The 22164-nt window shown below is 41.5% G+C and overlaps 1 protein-coding gene across 2 annotated transcripts in view; it reads left to right on the forward strand.

Moving 5' to 3' along the window:
- The first annotated feature begins 4240 nt into the window (after positions 1 to 4240).
- PRG4 (proteoglycan 4) overlaps positions 4241 to 22164 on the forward strand; it is a 37783-nt gene continuing 19859 nt past the window's right edge. Inside the window, exons 1-6 of one of the 2 annotated variants that reach the window (XM_033151382.1) lie at positions 4241 to 4265; positions 5311 to 5409; positions 11195 to 11314; positions 15657 to 15920; positions 18112 to 18258; positions 19249 to 19749. In XM_033151382.1, the coding sequence (XP_033007273.1) occupies positions 5337 to 5409; positions 11195 to 11314; positions 15657 to 15920; positions 18112 to 18258; positions 19249 to 19749 (1105 nt within the window). In that variant the 5' untranslated portion in view covers positions 4241 to 4265; positions 5311 to 5336. Of the gene's footprint in view, positions 4266 to 5310; positions 5410 to 8688; positions 8818 to 11194; positions 11315 to 15656; positions 15921 to 18111; positions 18259 to 19248; positions 19750 to 22164 lie in introns of those variants that run through there. The other variant, XM_033151384.1, reaches the window with a different exon arrangement.

Consider the following 22164-nt stretch of genomic DNA (forward strand, 5'->3'; position numbering starts at 1 on the left):
TAATAGTTGCGTATCAGGAGGCTGCTTAAAGGCACTGAGGCGGTGCCAGTAAAAAACATGGCAACTCTGAATAGGTATTTTAATTATACACACCCTGTTACAAACAAGAAAAGGTACCTGTGTGGGGATAACCAGCATCTGGGACGACCAGTAATTCCCGGAGTTCCTGCTCCCACTGGCCGTGAAAGGGTCCGCTGGTTATGATCTGAAGGTCGTGAGATTGTTGTTGGGAGTTCTGAAGGTTTCCGAAGGTTTCTGAAGGTTCCGGAGGTTCCGGAGGTTTCCGGATAGGAAAGATAGGCAAAGCTAAAGAAGCGGCCAAAACTAAGGAGGCCAAATAAACTTTTTGAAATAAAATGAAATAAATACTAAGAGACTGCAGTCAATGGTGAAGTTGCGCTCTACTGCTCTGTGCGGCTTGGTTTCTCTTTCGGTTTCTCTCTTGGCTTGTCTCGCACGGATGTTCTTTCTTAGCTTGTCTCGCGCGCACTCCACACCGCTACAGAGAGCAGGGGCTATTTATTAGGAAGTTAAACACCATCATAACATTGTCAACAACCAATCACAACGTTGTTTCTAGGTGAGTTTCTGGGCGGGAAACTCTTAACTGACCGTTAACAAGGCTAAATTGGCGCGCTTTGCCCCAAGCGCGGAGGGATCCAGGCAGCAAACCTTCTGCCGGATCCTTTGCCTTCATCCAGGTTACCTTAAAGTGGACAGGTGCAGGAGCACCTTAAAAACGTATTCCCACATACCTGTTCATTCAAACCCTTCCCCCTAGCTTCATTAGCACACAAGGGAAGAAAATGTTGAGTTTAGATTACCTTTTTAAAAGTGAAGAGTAAACCCAGCCTGAATCCAAACGAATTTTTGAATGCAGAGCTCCACAGACATTATATAAGATGGCAGCTATAATATTGACGTCATGCTTCCTGTTGTTTATTTTCAGTATGCAAACATCTTTTGGAAGGACTTAGTATAGGATGACACAGTGTATGACACACACAAGGCTCAACGCAACCCCTTCCACTGCATACCATGATAAGCCCCCCCGGGGGGGTCACTTCTTGCCTTGGATTCCACAGGCAGTGAGTTGTTAAGGTCTTTGCCGGCATAATGCATGGCTGGAGGGCTTTATTTAGTTTGATGGCTCACACAGTGTGCAGGATTCGTATTCCCCTGCTTCTTACAACTTACTGGAAGGGATTCTTCTTTGGAATGAGCAGGGAGAAGCATGGAATTCCACACATTCCTGTGGGAATATACTTTGCAGGTGCGTTTGCACCTATGGTTATTTATGTTTATTCATGGTTATTTGTACTTATTTTTACTGTGTCCTTCCGCCTTGGAAGGAAAGGTAGCAATAGGATCCAGCAGGCGACTCACTGCTGGGATCCCTCCACGGGGAAAAAGTGGCTCCAACTTTGAATTAAGCAACGGTCAGTTAATCCTCTTCCCGCCCAATTTAGGGCAGCAACAGAACTGTAATTGGTTGTTGTATTGATTATGACGTTGGTTACTCCCTCAATAAATAGCTGCCTCTCCCTGTTTGTGGTGTGGAGAAAGCCGAGGAGTAAGCGCAAGAACATCGTTGCGTGGCAAGCCCAGTTGCAAACAGAAAGCGAAACCAACCAGGCAGGGCAGCAGTAGGCTTCTTCACCAGACTGCAGTCTCCGTTGTTTTATTTCACTTTTGTTTCTAAGTCTTTTGTTTGGCCGTTTAGTTTTGGCCACCTTTTAGATTAGTTTTCCTCTCCGGAACCTTTTTTGGACTAGACAGACGCTTGCAAACATCCACGAGGCAGAATTATCACGAACTCACAGACTCAACCCTCAGATTGCAGCCAGCGGATCCCTTTCTTCACGGCGCGGTGGGAGCGGGCTCCAGAATTACCGGCCGTCCCATCCGCAGGCTGCCCCATAGCTGGTGCCCGGTAGGCCCGGCTATCCCCACAACTGGTGCCCCGTGTGAGGCTACACGTGAGGCATTGGTTATCCCTACACATTCCCACTAGGCCTAAAATATAAAATGCGATGAAGTAATATGCACAGATTATTAGAGTACATGGCTGCATCACACTTTATTATATTAAAGATATGGTGATAACATGTGAGCATTTACAATTCCTTATTGCACCTCTAGGTGGCTGGGGAAACCCAGCCAGATGGGCGGGGTATATATAATAAATTTATTATTATTATTATTATTATTATTATTATTATTATTATTATTATTATTATTATTATTATTATCATTATTATCATTATTATTATCATTAGGTAAAGGACCCCTGGACAGTAAAGTCCGGTCAAAGGCGACTTTCCGGGTCATGTGGCCAGCAGGACTAAACAGCTTCTGGCGCAACGGAACACTGTGAAAGAAACCAGAGCGCACAGAAACGCCATTTACCTTCCTGCCGCAGCGGTACCTATTTATCTACTTGTGCTGGTGTGCTTTTGAACTGCTAGGTTGGCAGGAGCTGGGACAGAGTGGGATTTGAACCGCCGGCCTTCTGATCAGCAAACCCAAGAGGCTCAGTGGTTCTAAAAATCGGGAAAGAAATGGTCGTATGGAAGAGGTGGATGAATTTGGGTATATTAACGTTAGACCAGTTGATAAACGAAGAGGATGAATTTTATAAGTATTCCATTTTAAGAAACAAATACAGATTACCTACAAATGCTCAATGGCAATATCTCTAGATAAAACACTTACTAACCACCATTTACGGACCAGCAGCTTTTACAGCCTCAGAGACCCCAGAGTTTTTGAAGCAGTTGATTAATTCTTATGCAACAAAAAAACCCGGCCATCAACATATATAAATTTTGCTTTTAGCAAACCAATTTGATATACAGGTTTTGAGGGAAGATTGCAATAAAGAACTAACTAGAGATCTCAATTTCGGCCACACAGTGGGAGACTGTTTTAACAGCTATAAAAAGGATGTCTCTGGATCTTAAATTGAGGCTCATACAGCATTTTTTAAAAAAGAATATACTGGATCCCATTATTTTTGTTTTAAAAAGGGGTATCTAACTGTTGGAGATGCAATAGGGATAGTGCTTCTCTAAAACATACGTTTTTTTCATTGTCCTACATTGAAAGACTTTGGGCAGAAGGTAACTGAAACCATCAACAGAACTGTACGGAACAGTTCCTTACATTTACAGAGCAAAATATTCTTTTTAATTATATACCCAGCACACGGAACCTTACAAAAGGACAATATGAGTGGAAACTCCATGCCCTTACCACAGCAAAATGACTGATACTGATGAATGCGAAAAATAAAAATGCAGCCCCCTTCTACGATTGGATTAAAGACTTATACAAACTCGCACTGTGGGAGGCAGTGGAAGACAGGAGTGCCTGGCGTGCTCTGGTCCATCGGGTCACGAAGAGTCAGACACGACTAAACGACTAAACAACAACAACAAACTCGCAACATACTAACAACTTACATATAAAGGCAGGCTTGCCATGGACAAATTCAGTGATATTTGGAATCCATTCTTACAAATACTGTAATAGGTTAAGATCTGGTGAAGTACAAAAACAAATTTGTAAAATATACAGTTTTGGGTGTCCCTCCTCCCTTGGTTTCCCCTTCTGCACAGGTTCTGTTTCTCTCTCCCCCCCCCCGCCTCTTTTTTGTTTGCATCTCACTATGTTCGGTGCACATATGGTTATGTATTTTTTGATCTTTCAATAAATATGTATTATTTTTTAAAAGAAAAGAATGAATTGGGGGGGGGGTGCCTCCCACCTGCACCAGGGGTTAGACTCCAGCGACTTTAACAGGGGCTACAGTAACCCCCAATCAGTGGTGTTCCTCCAAACTCTCCCCAAAACAATATGACTACAGTATATGATTCAACATGTACTTCACATTTCAAAGTTTCTCTTTTGTATTATTTGACATAATGATCTGCTACTGCTATTCAGTGCAAATGCCTGCCAGATACATCTCTTCTCTCGGAACAGTTTGTTCGCTTAACTAAAATATTCTAAATGTGTTGACTAATAAGTCTAAATTTATTTATTTTTCATAGTCATTTTTCTTAATGGGAGTGTTTTCCAGATGGTGCTGTCTAGTCTTCTGGGATGGTTTCCAATAGATGTGGAAAATTTGCTGTCATGGGTTGTCACAGTTGGTTTTGTCTAACATGTTGCCTAATTAGTTCATCCCAATAGATTCTCACCAATATATATATATAAAAGCATTTGGAGAATCACTGCAAACAGGAACAGCCATTGGGAGGGTAAGCATAACATCTCTTTTCTGTTACAGAACTTTGTTCAAAGGGTTCATACCCTTTAAGGACACCCAGGAACAAAACGTTGAGAATATAATGAAGTCATAACCCGAGTAGACCCATTGAAATCAACGGACTTTCAGTGGGTCTACTCTGAGTAGGATTTAGTTGGATATGCCTCTTGATTATTTTAAGCACTGTTTGGGATTGACAGATCTTTTTCTGTGGAAAGATTATGCATACATTTTTTAAAAAATTATAATTATATGTATATACAGGGTAGAAATTAAATATAAATAATTAACACGTGTGGTTTGAAACAAATAATATTTCTTAAAAAAACCATAGGACATTTAAAAATTGCATGTTACAAATTTTATTGTATAATATAGTAAACTATATATGAGTTGTGAAATATAATAAATTTATGTAACTATAGAAATGAGGGTGATAATAGGTTAAATATATTTTAGAAGTAACCCAAAGTTATTGAATGAGTTCATTTTTTGCATGCCCATTTTATCTCTAGAAATTGTTAAAAAGAGGACACAATCGATCCCATTAGATATTATTCATTTTACAGAGCTGAGTGTGGTTGAACATATGTACATAAATTAATTAACATCTTCAATCATAATATGACGTTTTAAACCTCTTTGGATTTTTTTTAATGAATAGTGGTATATTAATATTTTTTATAAATAAATCTGCATAGAATTCATCTAGCACTTTTCTTTGGCAAAGTATGTTATAGTCTCTGACTTTTTAAATCTTCTGCTACATATTCTTCATGCTCAGCTGATATGACATATATAATTTATATGCATTTTCCTAGGTCAATGTTAAAATGGCAATTCTATCCACACTTACTTGGGAGCAAGTCCCACTGAACTCAGTGTAGCTTACTTCCAAGTAGACATTGTACAGGATTGCCCTGTGAGCTTACAAATAACATATAACATCAAAATTATGAACAGTATATATATCTGGATGCTGGAATTATGATGATGGAAATAATAATAAATAAACTTTTTATTTTGTTTATTTTAAGGAAAGAGGTAGTCCCTGAAAATCAAAATGGCATGGAATATATACAGGATCTCCCTTATTCTGCTTTCAGTGTTCTTGGCACAGCAAGTTTCTTCACAAGGTATTGTAAAATGTCAAGCAAAAGCAATATTTTTTGAGGAGCTAATGAGTCACGGCTCAGTCCATAACTAATTTGAAGCAAAGTATTAAGATTTAATCGGAATAAAAGCACATTTAGGCAACCATAATGCTGGAGCTTGTGCTTTTGATGGCCATGTGAATTTTGTCAAGAAATACCACTGTGATCTTCGGGATAATTGGTTTTTATTTTTAAGTATTTACTGTACTACAAAAATTACTCGATAATTTTAAGATAGTACATCTTTTTACATGTTTCTGTAATATTCATAATGGGTGCATAATACAGAAACTAAGCGTATGGTGAAGTTAAAGTTAAGAATTTTCTGAGTCCCATTAAAGAGGAAATAAATCATGACCCTTGCAAAGGATTTAACTTTGACTAAACTGTGTTTATATACATGAGTTCATATATATACAGTGTATGTATGTGTGTGTATATATATATATATATATATATATATATATATATATATATATGCGCGCGGGTGGCGCTGTGGATTAAACCACAGAGCCTAGGGCTTACCGATCAGAAGGTCGGTGGTTTGAATCCCCACGATGGGGTGAGCTCCTGTTGCTTGGTCCCAGCTCCTGCCCACCTAGCAGTTCGAAAGCACGTCAAAGTGCAAGTAGATAAATAGGTACCGCTCCAGCGGGAAGGTAAACGGCGTTTCCGTGCGCTGCTCTGGGTCGCCAGAAGCGGCTTAGTCGTGCTGGCCACATGACCTGGAAGCTGTACACCGCCTCCCTCGGCCAATAAAGCGAGATGAGCGTCGCAACCCCAGAGTCGGACACGACTGGACCTAATGGTCAGGGGTCCCTTTACCTTTACCTTTATAAACTGTGTGCAGTGACCGGGTGTGTGTGTCAGTTTCCATTCATTACAGTCTAAGAATCTGATCTCTTTCTTTTTATTTTTTGCTGTCTTTCATCCATGGTGAAGATGTCCCTAATTAAGGACAGAAATTAAGGTTTTTATGTTGTATCAATGTGTGGCACACCTTATGGTTTCAGTGAACTGTAAGAAGTCACTTAATGTCTATACCTCGGCTACACTCTCTGTAGGAACCAGATCGTGTCTTCTCAAATGCTTAACCAGTGGTTTACTTAAACTTCACAAAATAATTTATGTTTCAATTCTTCCTCTGAAATGTTGTGGTCTTATGTCTGTCCAATTTGTGTTGTTTGAAAAAGTATGACCATTGTCTTCCGTATTGTGTACATGTTGTTTCTTGTTGTGTCTGGTTGCGACTCCTTGTCTTGAGTAATTTCATTTGGCTTGTCTACTAAATGTTTGGTCCTCGTTGGTCAAAGTGAAGGATGCCTTGGTGCAGTGAACAACTCTGAAGTCAATAGGTCCCAACACACACACACACACACACACACACACACACACACCATTTGCCTAGAATCACACTCTTCATCTGATTCTGTACTAGCTCCAAACCGAGGCTGTTGTGATCCTAGTGGGATCTCCTATCTGGGTTTGAACATTAAATAGTTGTTCGATCTGACAGGGGAAAATGAAAACGTTTTGTCTCTATAGATCACACATGTCTTTTGCTTGGAACTGAAACTGTGAATCAGTGGTGTGTGGTCAGTGGACTAGGGCAACTAAACTAGTCCTCTAAATGCTCCTCTGGTGCCTCCTTCTCAAAGCCCTGGAAGCTTCTACCCGGCTTAGGAAGGGAGGCGCAATACTCTGATGAGTCCAAGAGCCCTTTTGCCACTTCCCATAGCCCACCCATCTTTGGGAAGGAGGCAGGAGGCTGCAGTATCCTGTCAGAGACCCAGCACATTCTTTCCAATGCCCAGGGCTTAGGAAGGGAGGCACGATGCTCACGTACATGACATCGACATGTTGTGACATTGCAAATGCACCTGCCTGCCCCCCAAATCTCCCTCACAAGTTGGCACCTCTGGCCATAACTGTTCCCCTTTGACAAAATTTCACCTCAAGCCACTGTAATGGTTGATGAGCTCTTTGGGAGTTTGGTTCACACAGCAAATTGTGGGTGATCCTGTTTTTATGAGTATATGGAGCCATGCTGGAGATGCCAAATGAGGGGCAGCCATTTTTGAACTGACTGTAGATGGAAGCATCGTTCTTCCTTTTCATCCAAGTCTTTTATTGTCAGTGTACCTCTAGACCACTTTCAAAATATCATAAAATCAGATCGGCATAGGAGCATAGGAAGCTCCCTTATACTGAGTCCTTCTGGCAATAAAAGATTTCCCCCATTGGCATGCCCTATACTATATAGCTCAGGTGCGCCAACAAATTAAAATATTGAGGGGCCCCAGGTAAGCCCCACTCTGCATAACTGGTCACATGATGTGGCACACAGATGTCATTTGAATGGGGGGGGACGGCGAAGAGAACTCGGCCCCCTAGGAGTTGGCTCCTGTGATATAGCTCAAGTGATGGGAGCAAACTTCTAACATGTTTTCTGTTACTGAACTCTGTTCTTTGGCAACACACAGTGGGCTGCAACCAATTTTAGTTCTACTTAGCATAGGCCTATTGAAATGAATGGATATGGTTATCTTAATTTCCATTGGTTTACTCATAAAACCTAGCTGAATACTTAACCGAGGCATCCCCAAACTTGGCCCTCCAGATGTTTTGAGACTATAATTCCCATCATCCCTGACCACTGGTCCAGCTAGCTAGGGATGATGGGAGTTGTAGTCCCCAAAACATCTGGAGGGCCGAGTTTGCCTATGCCTGACTTAACCCATAATGCTTCAACTGGCTATGTAAGCAATTTTTTTTTAAGTCAAACTGGTTTTTTTTTTTAAAGAACCCATATAACCTCACAACTCTGGATATCAAATTAGCTGCTTACTTTAGTAGGGTGTTCAAGATAAAGCAAAATGTCACTGACGTCAGCATTTAACTATGTTCAGTTCATACCGATCTGCAGAACATATTAAAGCAGTTCTTAATCGAACAGATGTAGGTGAGATCCTAAGCAGCCTGGATACAAGCCCACACGAGCACAGTGGGGTTGCCCAGTTTCTGATAGGGGTTGGAGGCCACAGCTTCCCCACTTTCTCTGGCGAAAGGAAGAACTTGGTCACTATGACAGGAGCTAGGTTGAGGCTATAGGATTCATCATATTACAATGAATATGCATATTTTTTTTAAAAAAAAAAACAATGGTGAGGGGAAACAACACAACAATGCTTTGCCATGTGTTCTTTTCTAACGTACGATTCTGGTTTGGCAATGTTTACAGCCATATTGTGTGATTTTTAGATATATCAAGCTGTGCAGGGAGATGTGGGGAAGGGTATTCTAGGAATCATGACTGCCAGTGTGATAGTACCTGCCTTGTCTTCATGGAGTGCTGCCCAGATTACAAGACAATCTGCATTGGAGGTTCCGGTAAGTCCTCAACTGCAGTCATTTTTTAAAGCTCCGGTATGAATAAGCACGGGTATGTTCCTTTAAGGCAGTGGTTTTCAAACTCTTTGGGGGAGCTTATTAGGGATTTTCCCAACAAGAAGGTCATGAATGGTAGATGAGCTGCACTGCAAGTAGGGATGTTAATTTCGGTTTCCCCCAGTTTTCTCAGTTTTCTGCTATTAAGTTCTGTTCTCCCCATTTGTTTGTCTTGTGTGTGCATGTATCAGCATTCTCCTGGTACTCTTTTGAATGCAATTTTGCCTAATAAAATGCAGTTTTTTGTGTTACGTTTACTAATGCATTTTTAATGCATTGTGCATTATTACTTGGGTGAAGAACTGCCTTACAAAATTCAGAGCACTGCAAGCCTCTTAATTTGCGCATCGTTTCAAGATTTGTGAATTAGGTAGGTTCGCCTTTAAATGGGAACGGAAACAAAATTCTCCCTGCCTGCAAGTCTGACCAGATCTCCTCCTGTCATATACAGTAGCAAAGGAGTGTCGGGTGCATGTCAAGATGGGGAGCCCTATCAGTTTGTGTATGGCCAACATAGAAGCCCAACACCACTGGCCAGCATTCAACAGTGCTATGCAGTGTATATGAATTCCCCAGCAAGTATGCTGTGGGACTCCTTACCAGAAGAACAAGCTGGTTTTGAAATTGGAAAAAAAGTTCCATAATGGTCAAAAGCGGTGGCAGCTCGAGGTTTGAGGGGTTAGACATAGATGGGCCTCCTCAGGAATACCCATTGGTGTTAGCAGTGGCTGTGGCAAAGTTCCAAGGTTGGCTAGGACCTGCCTTTTTAACTTTTGCAATGCCCAGAGCAGCCAACCCAGAGGGCATTCTGGGTAATGTACAGTAAATTGTTTGCTTACAGACCTAGCCACTTTACCTGAGAGGAGGCCCTGAGCAGACCTCAGGGCTGTTGGACCCCATAGGATCCCTCTAGGATGCTAGGTGGAAGTTTGAATAACCACTGCCTTAAGATCCTTCTCTTTGGTACATGTTACTTGTTGTCTTGTGTTTTTGATGTTCCTTTTTGTGTAATCTCTCTCTCTCTCTCTCTCTCTCTCTCATATTGGTGAATATTTTTCATTGTGATTTGAAAACTCTGTCCTGCTAGTTCTCCTGGCTCAATTTTGAGACGCGTATGAGTAATTCCTGTGGGTGGTGGCAGAAACATGTAATGCTATGTGAATAACTTCTACATGCAATTTGTTCCTGTGTGATACTCCTCAGGGAACTAAAGTGCACTTCACAATACAGCTGGGGAACAAATATTATGGATACCCAGTCATGGGAATCATCCAATAAGAACTCAATAGTTTCTTAAAATCATGTTGTGGAAATTGAGCTTCTTGCATTCCGAAAGCTTTATATGCACGACTTTTTAAATGTCCTGTATTTTTCGAGTACGTTATTTAGATTCCAATGCAAACAGACACATTTGGCTGAATCTTCCCAGTGCTATGTCAACACAAGCAAACTTTCTGGTTCCTTGTTAGCTGCATTACATAGGAAGCAATTCAAATCAGTTGGCGTTCCAATATATGCCATATATTTTGTGACAGTGGGCTTTGCAGAACCAATAGCCGTAGACACAATAGTCTTGTAGAAACGTTCCACAACTGCTTGCCAGACAAATAGACAAAGATAGATATAACATGCTGTATTTTCCCTGTTGGTTATCTGCAAACTTCCAGCACAAAGTCAAAGAATATAAAAAGTTATGTATCATTCACACACTATACCTAATGTACTACGGTATTAACTTTCAAATGACATGAAATGATCAACGACACGATTCTAAGATTTTCTCATTAGAATAACACAGGAATAATGAGAATGGGTTAAAGAGGACCACAGCATAGATTCTAAAGGATATCCATTAGTGAATCTGAACTTGCACAGATGTTATAAATAAATTCAGAGATCCTTGATTCGTGATGGCACCGACTGCTCATTTTACATGAAAAAATTCAAGGTTGTATCCAATGAAGTCTCTTTGTTGTATGTTCTTTGATCAAGTGTGGTCTTTGATCAGTGGATCTGGGAGGGAGGTGCTTCTTGCTGGCTCCGCCCCTGCAGTTCCCCCATTACACCTCCCACACTGTTCTGGAGGGTCCACCAACCCTCTGAAGCACACAACAGCAGGGAGGGGCAATCAGCACATAACATCTTCCACCCTGTACCACTGGTGAAGGTCTCTGTTGGATCACAGTGCCTTCCCAAAGTGAAGGGACAGCTTTGGATACATCCTCAAATATATGACCCAGATAGCATCTTCATTAAAACAGATTTCCTTCATGCAGGTATGAAGAAAACAGTACTAACATTCTTTCATCATCCTTTGTAGAACTATCTTGCAAAGGACGTTGCTCTGAGAGTTTTGAAAGGGGGAGACCGTGTGACTGTGATGCAGATTGTGAAAGATATGGCAAGTGTTGTCCAGATTACGAAGAAGCATGTTTAGCAGGTGAGTGTCGTAAGCACTTCGTTGCCTTTCAAGCTCCAGAGGCTAATCAAAGGATCTACCTCAGGATCTATGTCCAATGTCAATACTGCAACACAGCTCAGTTGCTAGAGCATGAGGCTCTTAATCTCAGGGCTGTGGGTTCGAGCCCCACAATGGGCAAAAGATTCCTGCATTGCAGGGCAATAGCTAGATGACCCTTGTGGTCCTTTCCAACTTCACAGCTCTAGGATTCTAAGATTTACTAGAACTAGAACTTCTGCTTTTAACTATATGATAGCCATTTATCAGTTTTGTTATAATGGTTATATCATCATGGGACATGTGTGGCGCTGTCATCTAAACCACTGAGCCTCTTGGGTTTGCCGATCAGAAGGTCGGCGGTTCGAATCCCCACAACAGACTGAGCGCCCATTGCTCTGTCCCAGCTCCTGCCAACCTAGCAGTTCGAAAGCACACCAGTGAAAGCAGATAAATAGGTACCACTGTGGCGGGAAGGTAAACGGCATTTTTGTGTGCTCTGGTTTCTGTCATGGTGTCCCATTGCGCCAGAAGCCACATGACCTGGAAAGCTGTCTGTGGACAAACACTGGCTCCCTCGGCCTGAAAGCAAGCCCATAGACGCCTTTGACTGGACTTAACCATCCAGGGGTCCTTTACCTTTACCTTTACCCATAATACAAGCTGGGGGACTTTCATGTGTTGGCAGGGGAGTGAGGAAATTGGCTGGCTTCTGGCCAATGGCACCACATGAAAATAACTGAACCCGCAATGGGCTGTGCATTATTTTAGAACAGGCTCTATTCCCTTGATTAACTCTGTCCAATAATCCCATAGCTCCTGTTATTGGACAAAGTTAATCAGCTTCTTCTGTGACACCTCATCCCAGTTACGGGTGTTATATAGACAGGGAGTTGGATAAGCCTAAAACCCAGTGGAATTCTCAAGGGGCACATAGGAGTTTGCCTCGAGCCGAGTCAGACTATTGGTCTATCTAACTCGGTACTGTCTACACCATCAGTGACTAACCTCTGGTTCGCCAAATGTTGTTAGATTCCAACTCCCATTAGCCCCGGTTGGGATTGCCAATGGTCAGGATTATGGGAGCTGCAGTCCAACAGCATTTGCAAGGTCATCTACACAACAGTGACTGGCAGTGGCTCTCCAGGGTTTCAGACATAAGTCATGGAGATGCTAGGATCTGAATCTAGGATCTTTCATATGCTTTAACACTGAGCTACAACCTTTCTCCAAGGTCGAAGCTTGCCATTGCTTCATTACAGGAGCAAGTTCAGGACACTGATGCAATGAGGACAAAATGTACAGTCCACTGGGTGGAACTATCCCTACAACAAGATGCAATGTGGCTCTAGGAGCCTTTGCAATATGCTGTCCCCCTTCCACCTGCACTTGCCAGCAATAATGTTGAACATTCAGCCAGTTATACTATAAAATAGCAAAACTAAAAAAACAGCGGAGAATCAAAAGTTTGTGGAGTTCCATTTATTTATTTTCAAATTATTTTTATCCTTTATATGCCACCCACACCCACATTTACTGCCTCCTATTTAATGCAGTCTGGATTTTCAGCAGACATAACTTCATTTGACTTCAGTGGAGCCATGCCAGGGCAGAATTTGGTTGTAACAAAGGGGTAATAGAGTGGCCATGGCAGAATGCTGTGGAAAAAATGGCCTTGTTTGCCCCTAAGATAGTCCAGAGGGAGTAAATGCTCTGTGAGATTCCATTCAACAACAACAACAAAAATCATTCTTTTAAAGTCAACTCCCAATTCCCCCCCCCCCCGCCTCCACCAGGACAATAAAGTCTTTTGGTGGCAGATGATACTCTCAGAACCTAGGTCTACGTTGAACAAATGCAAAGCATTTTGGCAACTGGTGTGTGTGTTTAGCATGACCAAAAACATTTGGTGACTGCAAAGGCCCAGGCATTTGCAAAGTTCACTGCAAGGGCTATCCCTCAACCTGTTGCCAGGTCAATGAAGCACCATTTTAATTCCTCACATATGCTCTGAAGCAGGGGTCAGCAAACTTTTTCAGCAGCGGGCCGGTCCACTGTCCCTCAGACCTTGTGGGGCTGGACTATTTTTTGGTTTTTTTGGGGGGGGGGATGAACAAATTCCTATGCCCCACAAATAACCCAGAGATGCATTTTAAATAAAAGGACGTATTCTACTCATGTAAAAACATGCTGATTCCTGGATTGTCCGCGGGCCAGATTTAGAAGGCGATTGGGCCGGATCTGGCCCCTGAGCCTTAGTTTGCCTGCTCATGCTCTGAAGCAATGCTTAAGCTGAGAATAGTGTGGGTGATTTTAAATGACAGCTCTTAGATGACTTCCCCCATCCCAGTAGACTTTGCTAAGGGGTCCCTTGAGCTTAGAGCTAACCTTGGAGAGTGGCTATTTGGCTTGTTTCTCTGAAGGGTGAAATGTACAGAGGCAAACCCCCCCCCCCCACCTCATGCCTTCATCTTCCTGGAGAAGGGGGAAATGGAGCACAGCTATTTTGGATGTACGGCACCAATATGTTTGTTTTTATGAACTGATTATTTTTTTTTTTAAACGAAGGAGGCATAGTGTTATTCACTGTTATTACTGTCTGTAATGTTAGGGTAATATTAGGGGCAGGATGAAAACAAGTCCAGAGGAACACAAAACGGAAATAAAACAGGAAGCAAATGTTAAGGTCTAAACTAAAGCTGCCAGTCGTCTGTCCTTAAATCCAGTGTTTCCCAGTGTTCCATTACTGATAAAAAAATAAAAAAATACTTTGCCGTGTTGAAACATCAGGAGGGGGATGTCTTGGGCTCATTGCACAGATTCAAAACAGTGTAGAAGTATCAGCCTGCAACTGGGTCTATCAAAATTAGAATGTGGGTTCACACTTCTTTGTGGATTTTCTCATGCCTGCTTTCCTTGAATATATATTATAATGCATATTATACTTGTAACAGTCTCATCCAGAGATTAAGGGTTGCATTCACTGTTAGTCATATTTAGAAATAGATCCTATGAACTTAATGGACATGACGAACAGGTTCACTGGTTTCTGTGCATATATACTGTTTGCGATATTTGTGAACATATAGATTTTTCTTTTAAAATGTAACATGGTATATACAATAACTACCTAAATATGTGTTACTTGTCAAAATGAATATTAGGCCTCATTCCGCCTGATGCCCCTAGGGTGCAGGCTAGCTGAATGTGGACATCCATAAGCATAAAATCTACTTACTGCTACCCCAATTGATCTGATCCTGCTTAATTTGTTACCTGGAAGGATATGATTTTGGAACAGCAGCTTACAGGGGTAGAGCAGTATAAGGAACTGTGCATAAAGCTCATCTGCAAACATTTAATTTTTAAAATATTGGGGCTTTTGGTGAGGCAGCACAGCAGAATGTGGCAAATCAGAAGTGAAGCCTGGAGAGTTAAAAATGAGACATAAGAAATCTAGTTTTTTGGAAACTAGCGTTTGCAAAAGTAACATTTTTGAAAAGAAACATATATATAAAAAAATACAATTGTCCAGTAGCATCTTAGAGACCAACTAAGTTTGTTCTTGGTATGAGCTTTCGTGTGCATGCACACTTCTTCAGATACGAAATGCACACGAAAGCTCATACCAAGAGCAAACTTTGTTGTTGTTGTTGTTCAGTCGTTCAGTCGTGTCCGACTCTTCGTGACCCCATGGACCAGAGCACGCCAGGCACACCTATCCTTCACTGCCTCTCGCAGTTTGGCCAAACTCATGCCAGTATTTTACCACATCCAGTTTTCCAAGGTTCATGGTTCTTACATTCCAGGTTCCTATGCAATACTTTTCTTTACAGCATTGGACTTTCCTTTCGCTAAGAGCAAACTTAGTTGGTCTCTAAGCTGCTACTGGACATTTTGTTTTATTTTTTAATATATTTCTACTGCGTCAGACCAACACGGCTACCTACCTGAATTTTTGTTACAGGTGGGTAGCCGTGTTGGTCTGCCATAGTCAAAACAAAATCGAAAATTCTTTCTAGTAGCACCTTAGAGACCAACTGAGTTTGTTCCTGGTATGAGCTTTCGTGTGCATGCACACTTCTTCAGGTATCTGAAGAAGTGTGCATGCACACGAAAGCTCATACCAGGAACAAACTCAGTTGGTCTCTAAGGTGCTACTAGAAAGAATTTTCGATTTTGTTTTACCTGAATTTTGAAAAGGTGAGTTTATTTATCAAGCCTTTTGTTTAAAACTGTGAATTGAAAATGGTAAACAACAATGCTAAGTTTGGTATTAGAAGAAAAACCTGAACTGAAATTTGAGTTTTATGCCTGGTTGCAGTTCCGACTACTCCGGCATCCACCACCGCCATGGTCCCAACAACAACTACAACGACCACAACCACGCCTCTGCCAAAGACCACCACGCCCAAACCATCAACTACAACACCAAAGCCAAAGTCTACAACCAAACGTTCTCCCAAACTTAAGCCCAAGCCTAAACCCAAGCCTAAACCCAAACCCAAACCCAAAGTGAAACCTAAACCTAAACCCAACCCTCTAAAGAAGAAAAAGCAAAAGAAAGTGTCTCATGAAATTATGGAAGGTATGAAAAAGTATACGTGATATGGACTTCTTGGAGTTGTGTGTAGATTTATTTTTTCTCAATTCTGTGATTCATTGCGATTTACTGTAATTGTGAGCCTTGAGAGAGATGACAGGGTTGCAGAAAAGAAAATGGAACTCACTGAAGCTTCAATACATGGATGAATCCTTTTACTGATTCTCCAAGCTCCATCTACCAATATTCTAAATGTCCTAACAGGTTGTGGCAAACTAATGCTGTAGTTCATATATCTGGAGCTTTTGCTACATAAAAGGTATCTCTCTCTGTCCTGGGCCCTTTTAAGATTGCCTGCAATTTAGAGTAAAGGTGTGTGTGTGTGTGTGTGTGTGTGTGTGTGTTTTAAACCATGATCCTTTATCCATTGCCTTGCTATATAGGAATTGATCTTGATAATTTGTTGTTGTTCAGTCGTTCAATCGTGTCCGACTCTTCGTGACCCCATGGACCAGAGCACGCCAGGCACGCCTATCCTTCACTGCCTCCCGCAGTTTGGCCAAACTTATGTTAGTAGCTTCGAGAACACTGTCCAACCACCTCATCCTCTGTCGTCCCCTTCTCCTTGTGCCCTCCCATCTTTCCCAACATCAGGGTCTTGATAATACTCATGCCTTGAAAATGGAAATACTTCTTGCAGACTAAACCAAAGTAGTATTGGGTGAAGGGGAATCTGGGATATTTGTCAGGTTTATTACCTATCTTCTGAGTGTTTTGTGTGTGCCCACTTTCACTTGGCCAGGACCGCCCCCCCCCAAGAGCTTGGGCATGCCCATTGGGCTCACCGCCCACATTTGAACATGAAAACTCCATATCCTATCAAACTGCTTTTGAAAATCATTCAGTTTTAAAAATAGTTTGCCATGTAGCCTGGGTGGAGGTGGGGAACTCTTTAAAGAAACCCAAGACCAGAGTATTCCAATATGTAAACTACCCTGAGGATTTTTATATATTAATTGAACAGCAGGATAGACAATTCTAACGTAAATAAATTTTATTTATACATTCTTACATTTATTCTGATGTGGAACCCAATGCACTACATGCCACCTTTCGTTTTTCTTTTTAAATATTTGGTTTTTCAAATTAAAATTTTACAGAGATATATCAAGCATAAATCATAAAAAAAAGATTCCAATGAATCTCCTGGACTTCTATCCTCCCCTTTGTGGGTCCTATTATTAATCATTCCCTCCCGCATACCTTTATGATGATCCAAATCTTTTACATCTCCATTGTGTCCAGAATTCACCTTCAGATTACAAGTGATATTCCAATCCTACTAACGATTTTAACTGTTTACAATGGTCTTTAAGATAAGTTATGAATTCTCCCCTTTCTTATTGAAATTTTGGTCTTCCCGATTTCTGATTCTTCCAGTCATTTTGGTAATTTCTTCATAGTCCATCAACTTCATCTGACATTCTTCTCTGGTTGGGACTTTATTTTCTTTCCATCTCTGGGCCCACCTTTCCCCTGTTATAGAATTGTACATACATTTCCTAAGCAGTCACCCATATAAGCACTGACCCAGACTTGGTTAGCTTCAAATCATACTCTGAGATGAGTAACTAATTATGCAACCATTTGGATTGTGGTCTATCTGTAAAGTGCTATTCCACCAGTGGATTCAACAGTGCAACAATTGCCCTAATTTGTTGACTCACAAACACATACGACTTTTCCAGATTAGGAGCAGGCAAATTTTCCGGTGCTAGCAGTCCGTGCTGAAAATACATCACGAGGTTGAAGCAGACAGTTGATTTGCACTTTTTTTAAAAAAAAAATTTCACATCATTTCCAGAAACGTTCAAAATTGCATCAGGCTTCTTCCGTTCACAATTCAGTCTTTAAAATAAGACACTTTGAAAAGGGCTTTCTCCAGTCTTCCAGCTTCCCTCATCCTGATGAGGGCTGGAATCCTTTGGAGGCAAACTGTCAGGGTGTTGCATGCCAGCAGTGATTGGGGTCAGAACCAAAAGTGTGTTGGTAATCCCCGCCCCCCCCCGATCTTTTGCTATGCCTTCTTTCTCTTTATCCCCCCCCCCTTTTAGGAGTGCATGAAATTAGGGTGGAGGTCACAGGCCTTTCTGGAAATGCATCTATGAAGAAGTTGTCTCAGAAATGTATTCTGTTCAATTTTCTTTTTATGCTGATTTTATGCGCTTGACCGTAGAACATTCTGAACGGTCCTCTTCATCCTCATCCTCCTCGAAGATTCGGAGAACTATGGCTTCATCGACAAATTCTGGTGATAAGCACAAGAAGAAGAAGAAGGGTAAAACTGACGAGGAATTGGAAGAAGAGGAAGAAAAATTGAATGGTATGTTTTGTGATGACGTTTAATCAGCCAGGAGAAATGCTTTAAAAGAAGGAGAACAAGTGATGTTTCAAAAAATAAAAAAACCCACCCCAAAAAACCACCCACCCCTGCTCTAATGCATCTTTCTTCTTTCTTGAAAAGTAATCTTAACAGAATATATACACGAATTCCAGTCTTAAAAGGAAGAGTGTCACTGGTTATATGCCCAAGATGCAGAGAACCATGTTTTCAGAATTTCAAAACATCTCAGAAAAACCCTTAAAAGGACAGATGCACCCCCCAAAAAACAGTCCAGTGAGGACAGTCATTATGAAATTATTAATTAATTTGGATTAAATATGTAGGTTTAAATAAGTAAGTGTAAATGTAAGAGTTAATTCTTGGAGCTTATAACAACTAACTTTAAAAAATTATCTTAAGGTGCAGATTTTTGTGGAACTTGATCCTACCAATAGCTTCAAAATATATTTAGTTGTCTCGCTGCTACAGCTCAAAAACTAGATTTCAGACGTGGAGATGCCACATAACTAGGTTTCATATTGGTCATTATTCCAAAGTGATTTGAAAAGTCTATACTGGAAGAAACAAAGTAATCTGAGGTTAAATTTTCAAATATCATGTGGGATGGGGCAATACTCAAGGAATGCAGCACAACACAAAGAATTATACTGTTAAGAATCTTGTTAACATTTATTTTTTCTTTCCCCTGAGCTACAATGAGATAGATCTGTTACACATCAAAAGCAGCAGGTTGGTGATAAGTCAACTAACATTACTCTGTACAATTCTACATACTATGTCTATATATATGTTTATTGTAATAAGTAGAACATCAATCTCATAGCTGTCCTCATGGCAGTTTCTGACAAATTGCCATTAAAGAGCTATGGAGTCTGAGACAACCATGCTAAAAAGTTTCAAAAGCATGACAAAATGTAATGGTGACACTCACATAATAACCTGACAATTAACCTCCTTCTTTTGTTTTAGCCAAAGAATCATCAAAGTCATCATTAAAAACTTTAAAATCCAAAGCTGTGAAAGTGATTTCAGAGGAGGATGGCAGCGGAATAGACAATGCAGTGACAACAGTAGCTACCACATCGACAACAACGCAGCCTTCGACCACAACCACCCTGCCTTCAACTACAACCACGACCAAGCTGCCTACGACGACAACCACCACCACAAAGCTACCTACGACCACGACGAAGCTTCCTACTACGACGACCACCACAAAGCTTCCTACAACCACCACCACAACCACCACAACACAGCCTACAACGACAACGAAGCAGCCAACAACCACGACCAAGCAGCCCACAACGACGACCACAACAACACAGCCTACGACAACGAAGCAGACAACAACAACAACGACCAAGCAGCCTACAACGACGACCACAACAAAGCTTCCTACTACCACAACGGAACTACCTTCTACGACTACAAAGCAACCTGACACAGAGAAAACAACCCCAGGAAATAAAGGTATTACAACAACTCCTTTGTTTGAAGAATATGTTACCCAAAGCCCATCTCCCCAACCTGATAAAGTGACCACATCCAACAGAATTGCTACCACAAAACCATTAAGCTTGCCAAGCTCTGCTGCTTTGAAAACCACCATTACCCCACCTAAAAGTACAACAACAATATCCAAGAGAGACACCACTACTGTAGCTATGGAAGCAACATCAAGATCTGGTAGAGATATGACCAATGCAGATAGCCACGTTGCAACAACAGTGGAAAACAATAAAGCAACAGATGAAACTAATAGAAGAGATATAACTACTGCAAATAAAGAGACTGTAGTAACAAACAAAGACACAGTTAGAAATGCAGACACTTCAATAGCTGATAAATCCATCACAACACACACAGTAACTGAAACAGCCACAGGTAATAAAGATGCAACAACACAAGCTGGGGCAGACACTGCTACTGCAGTTGGAGAGACTGTAACAACAGGAGAAAGCAAGGGAAAGTTTGCAGGCAGTGAGACCGTAGTAACTACAACAACGAATGCCCTGACCGGTAAAGATACCACTGCTGCAGATAAGAAAACATCTGAAGTAAAAACAGAAGCCAAAGCTTCTAGTCAGGAGCTAACTACGGAAGATAAGGAAGATAGTACAGTTGAAAACGAAAACAGTAGGGCTTCTGGTAGAAAAAAGATAACCACCAGTCTCAGAGATTCAACTGCAGCCGATTCAAAAGAGACTGGTGTAGGTGTTAAAGAGACAACTACACTTGTGAAAGAGACGACTATAGAGAATAAGGAAACAGCAACGAACTCTAAAGAGAAATCTGTTACCAAAAAAGAGAGTTCTACTATTATTAAAGAAATAATTACATCTGCTGAAATGACGACTTCAGCAAACCCCAAAGATTCAAGCATGACAGCTTTTACTGAGAGGATGTCAACTACAGAGTTGGCAACCTTAGATGATGGCTCTGTTTCACCATCGGGTACAAAAGACACAGACGCAAAAGAAATCGGAGTTACATCTCAGACTGTCAGGGAACCTAAGCCAACTCAGAAATCAACTAATGAGCCAGTTAACTCGGTGAGTCCACAAGACCAACAAACAAACTTATTCTCAACAACTACTGCTACTCTGTTATCAGATACACCTCAGTCTGAGGGAAATTTTAGAAGTGCCAGGACAGAAAGGAGTACTACAGTCACAGAGACAATGACAACACAGACTGAGCCACCAAGTGACTTAGGCAATCTTGATGATAAAAATGGCAGACCAGAAATTGGTATACCAGTCACAGATGTAACAACAGCACAGACTGATCCAATAAATCACACACCCGGCTTTGGTGGGGATGATACAGCTGTGAGTCCAGAAGGGACAACTATCAATTCAGAAAAGGCAGTTCAGGGAGATCCAACAAATGGCACACCTACTCCCAATAGTAATGTTCAGGATGACAAACCAGAACAGAGCACTGCAGTCGCAGATACATTGATAACAAGTGACACAGCAAGTCCTAATGATAAGATTGACAAAGTAGAAAGTGGCACCAGCATTACTACTACTACAACACAGACTGATCTAGGTGATACAACCAGTCCTGGTGGTGCTAGTAAAGGTGACAAACCAGAAGGGACTTCTACAGTCACTGAGACAACAACAACAACACAGACTGATCCGGGTGACACAACCAATCCCAATGGTGTTCCTGGAGTCCCAGGGACATCAATAACACAGACTACTCCAGGTGATGGAACTAATCCTGAAGGGATTGATAAAAGTGATAAACCAGAAGGGGCCACTTCAGTCACTGAGACAACAATAATACAAACTGGTCCAGGTGACACAACCAATCCTGATGGGGTTATTACCAAGACAACAACAACACAGACTGATCCAGGTGATACAACCAATATTGATGGTGTTCCTGGTGTTCCTGGAGTCCCAGGGACATCAATAACACAGACTACTCCAGGTGATGGCACTAGTCCTGATGAGGTTGATAAAAGTGACAAACCAGAAGGGACCACTACAGTGACTGAAACAACAACAACACAGACTGATCCAGGTGACACAACCAATCCCGATGGTGTTCCTGGAGTCCCAGGGACATCAATAACACAGACTACTCCAGGTGATGCAACTAATCCTGATGAGGTTGATAAAAGTGACAAACCAGAAGGGACCACTACAGTCACTGAAACAACAATAATACAGACTGATCCAGGTGACACAACCAATCCCAATGTTGTTCCTGGAGTCCCAGGGACATCAATAACACAGACTACTCCAGTTGATGGAACTAATCCTGATGAGGTTGATAAAAGTGACAAACCAGAAGGGACCACTACGGTCACTGAAACAACAATAATACAGACTGATCCAGGTGACACAACCAATCCCGATGGTGTTCCTG

The sequence above is a fragment of the Lacerta agilis genome, chromosome 6, assembly GCF_009819535.1.
Source record: "Lacerta agilis isolate rLacAgi1 chromosome 6, rLacAgi1.pri, whole genome shotgun sequence".
NCBI classification, from domain to species: domain Eukaryota; kingdom Metazoa; phylum Chordata; class Lepidosauria; order Squamata; family Lacertidae; genus Lacerta; species Lacerta agilis.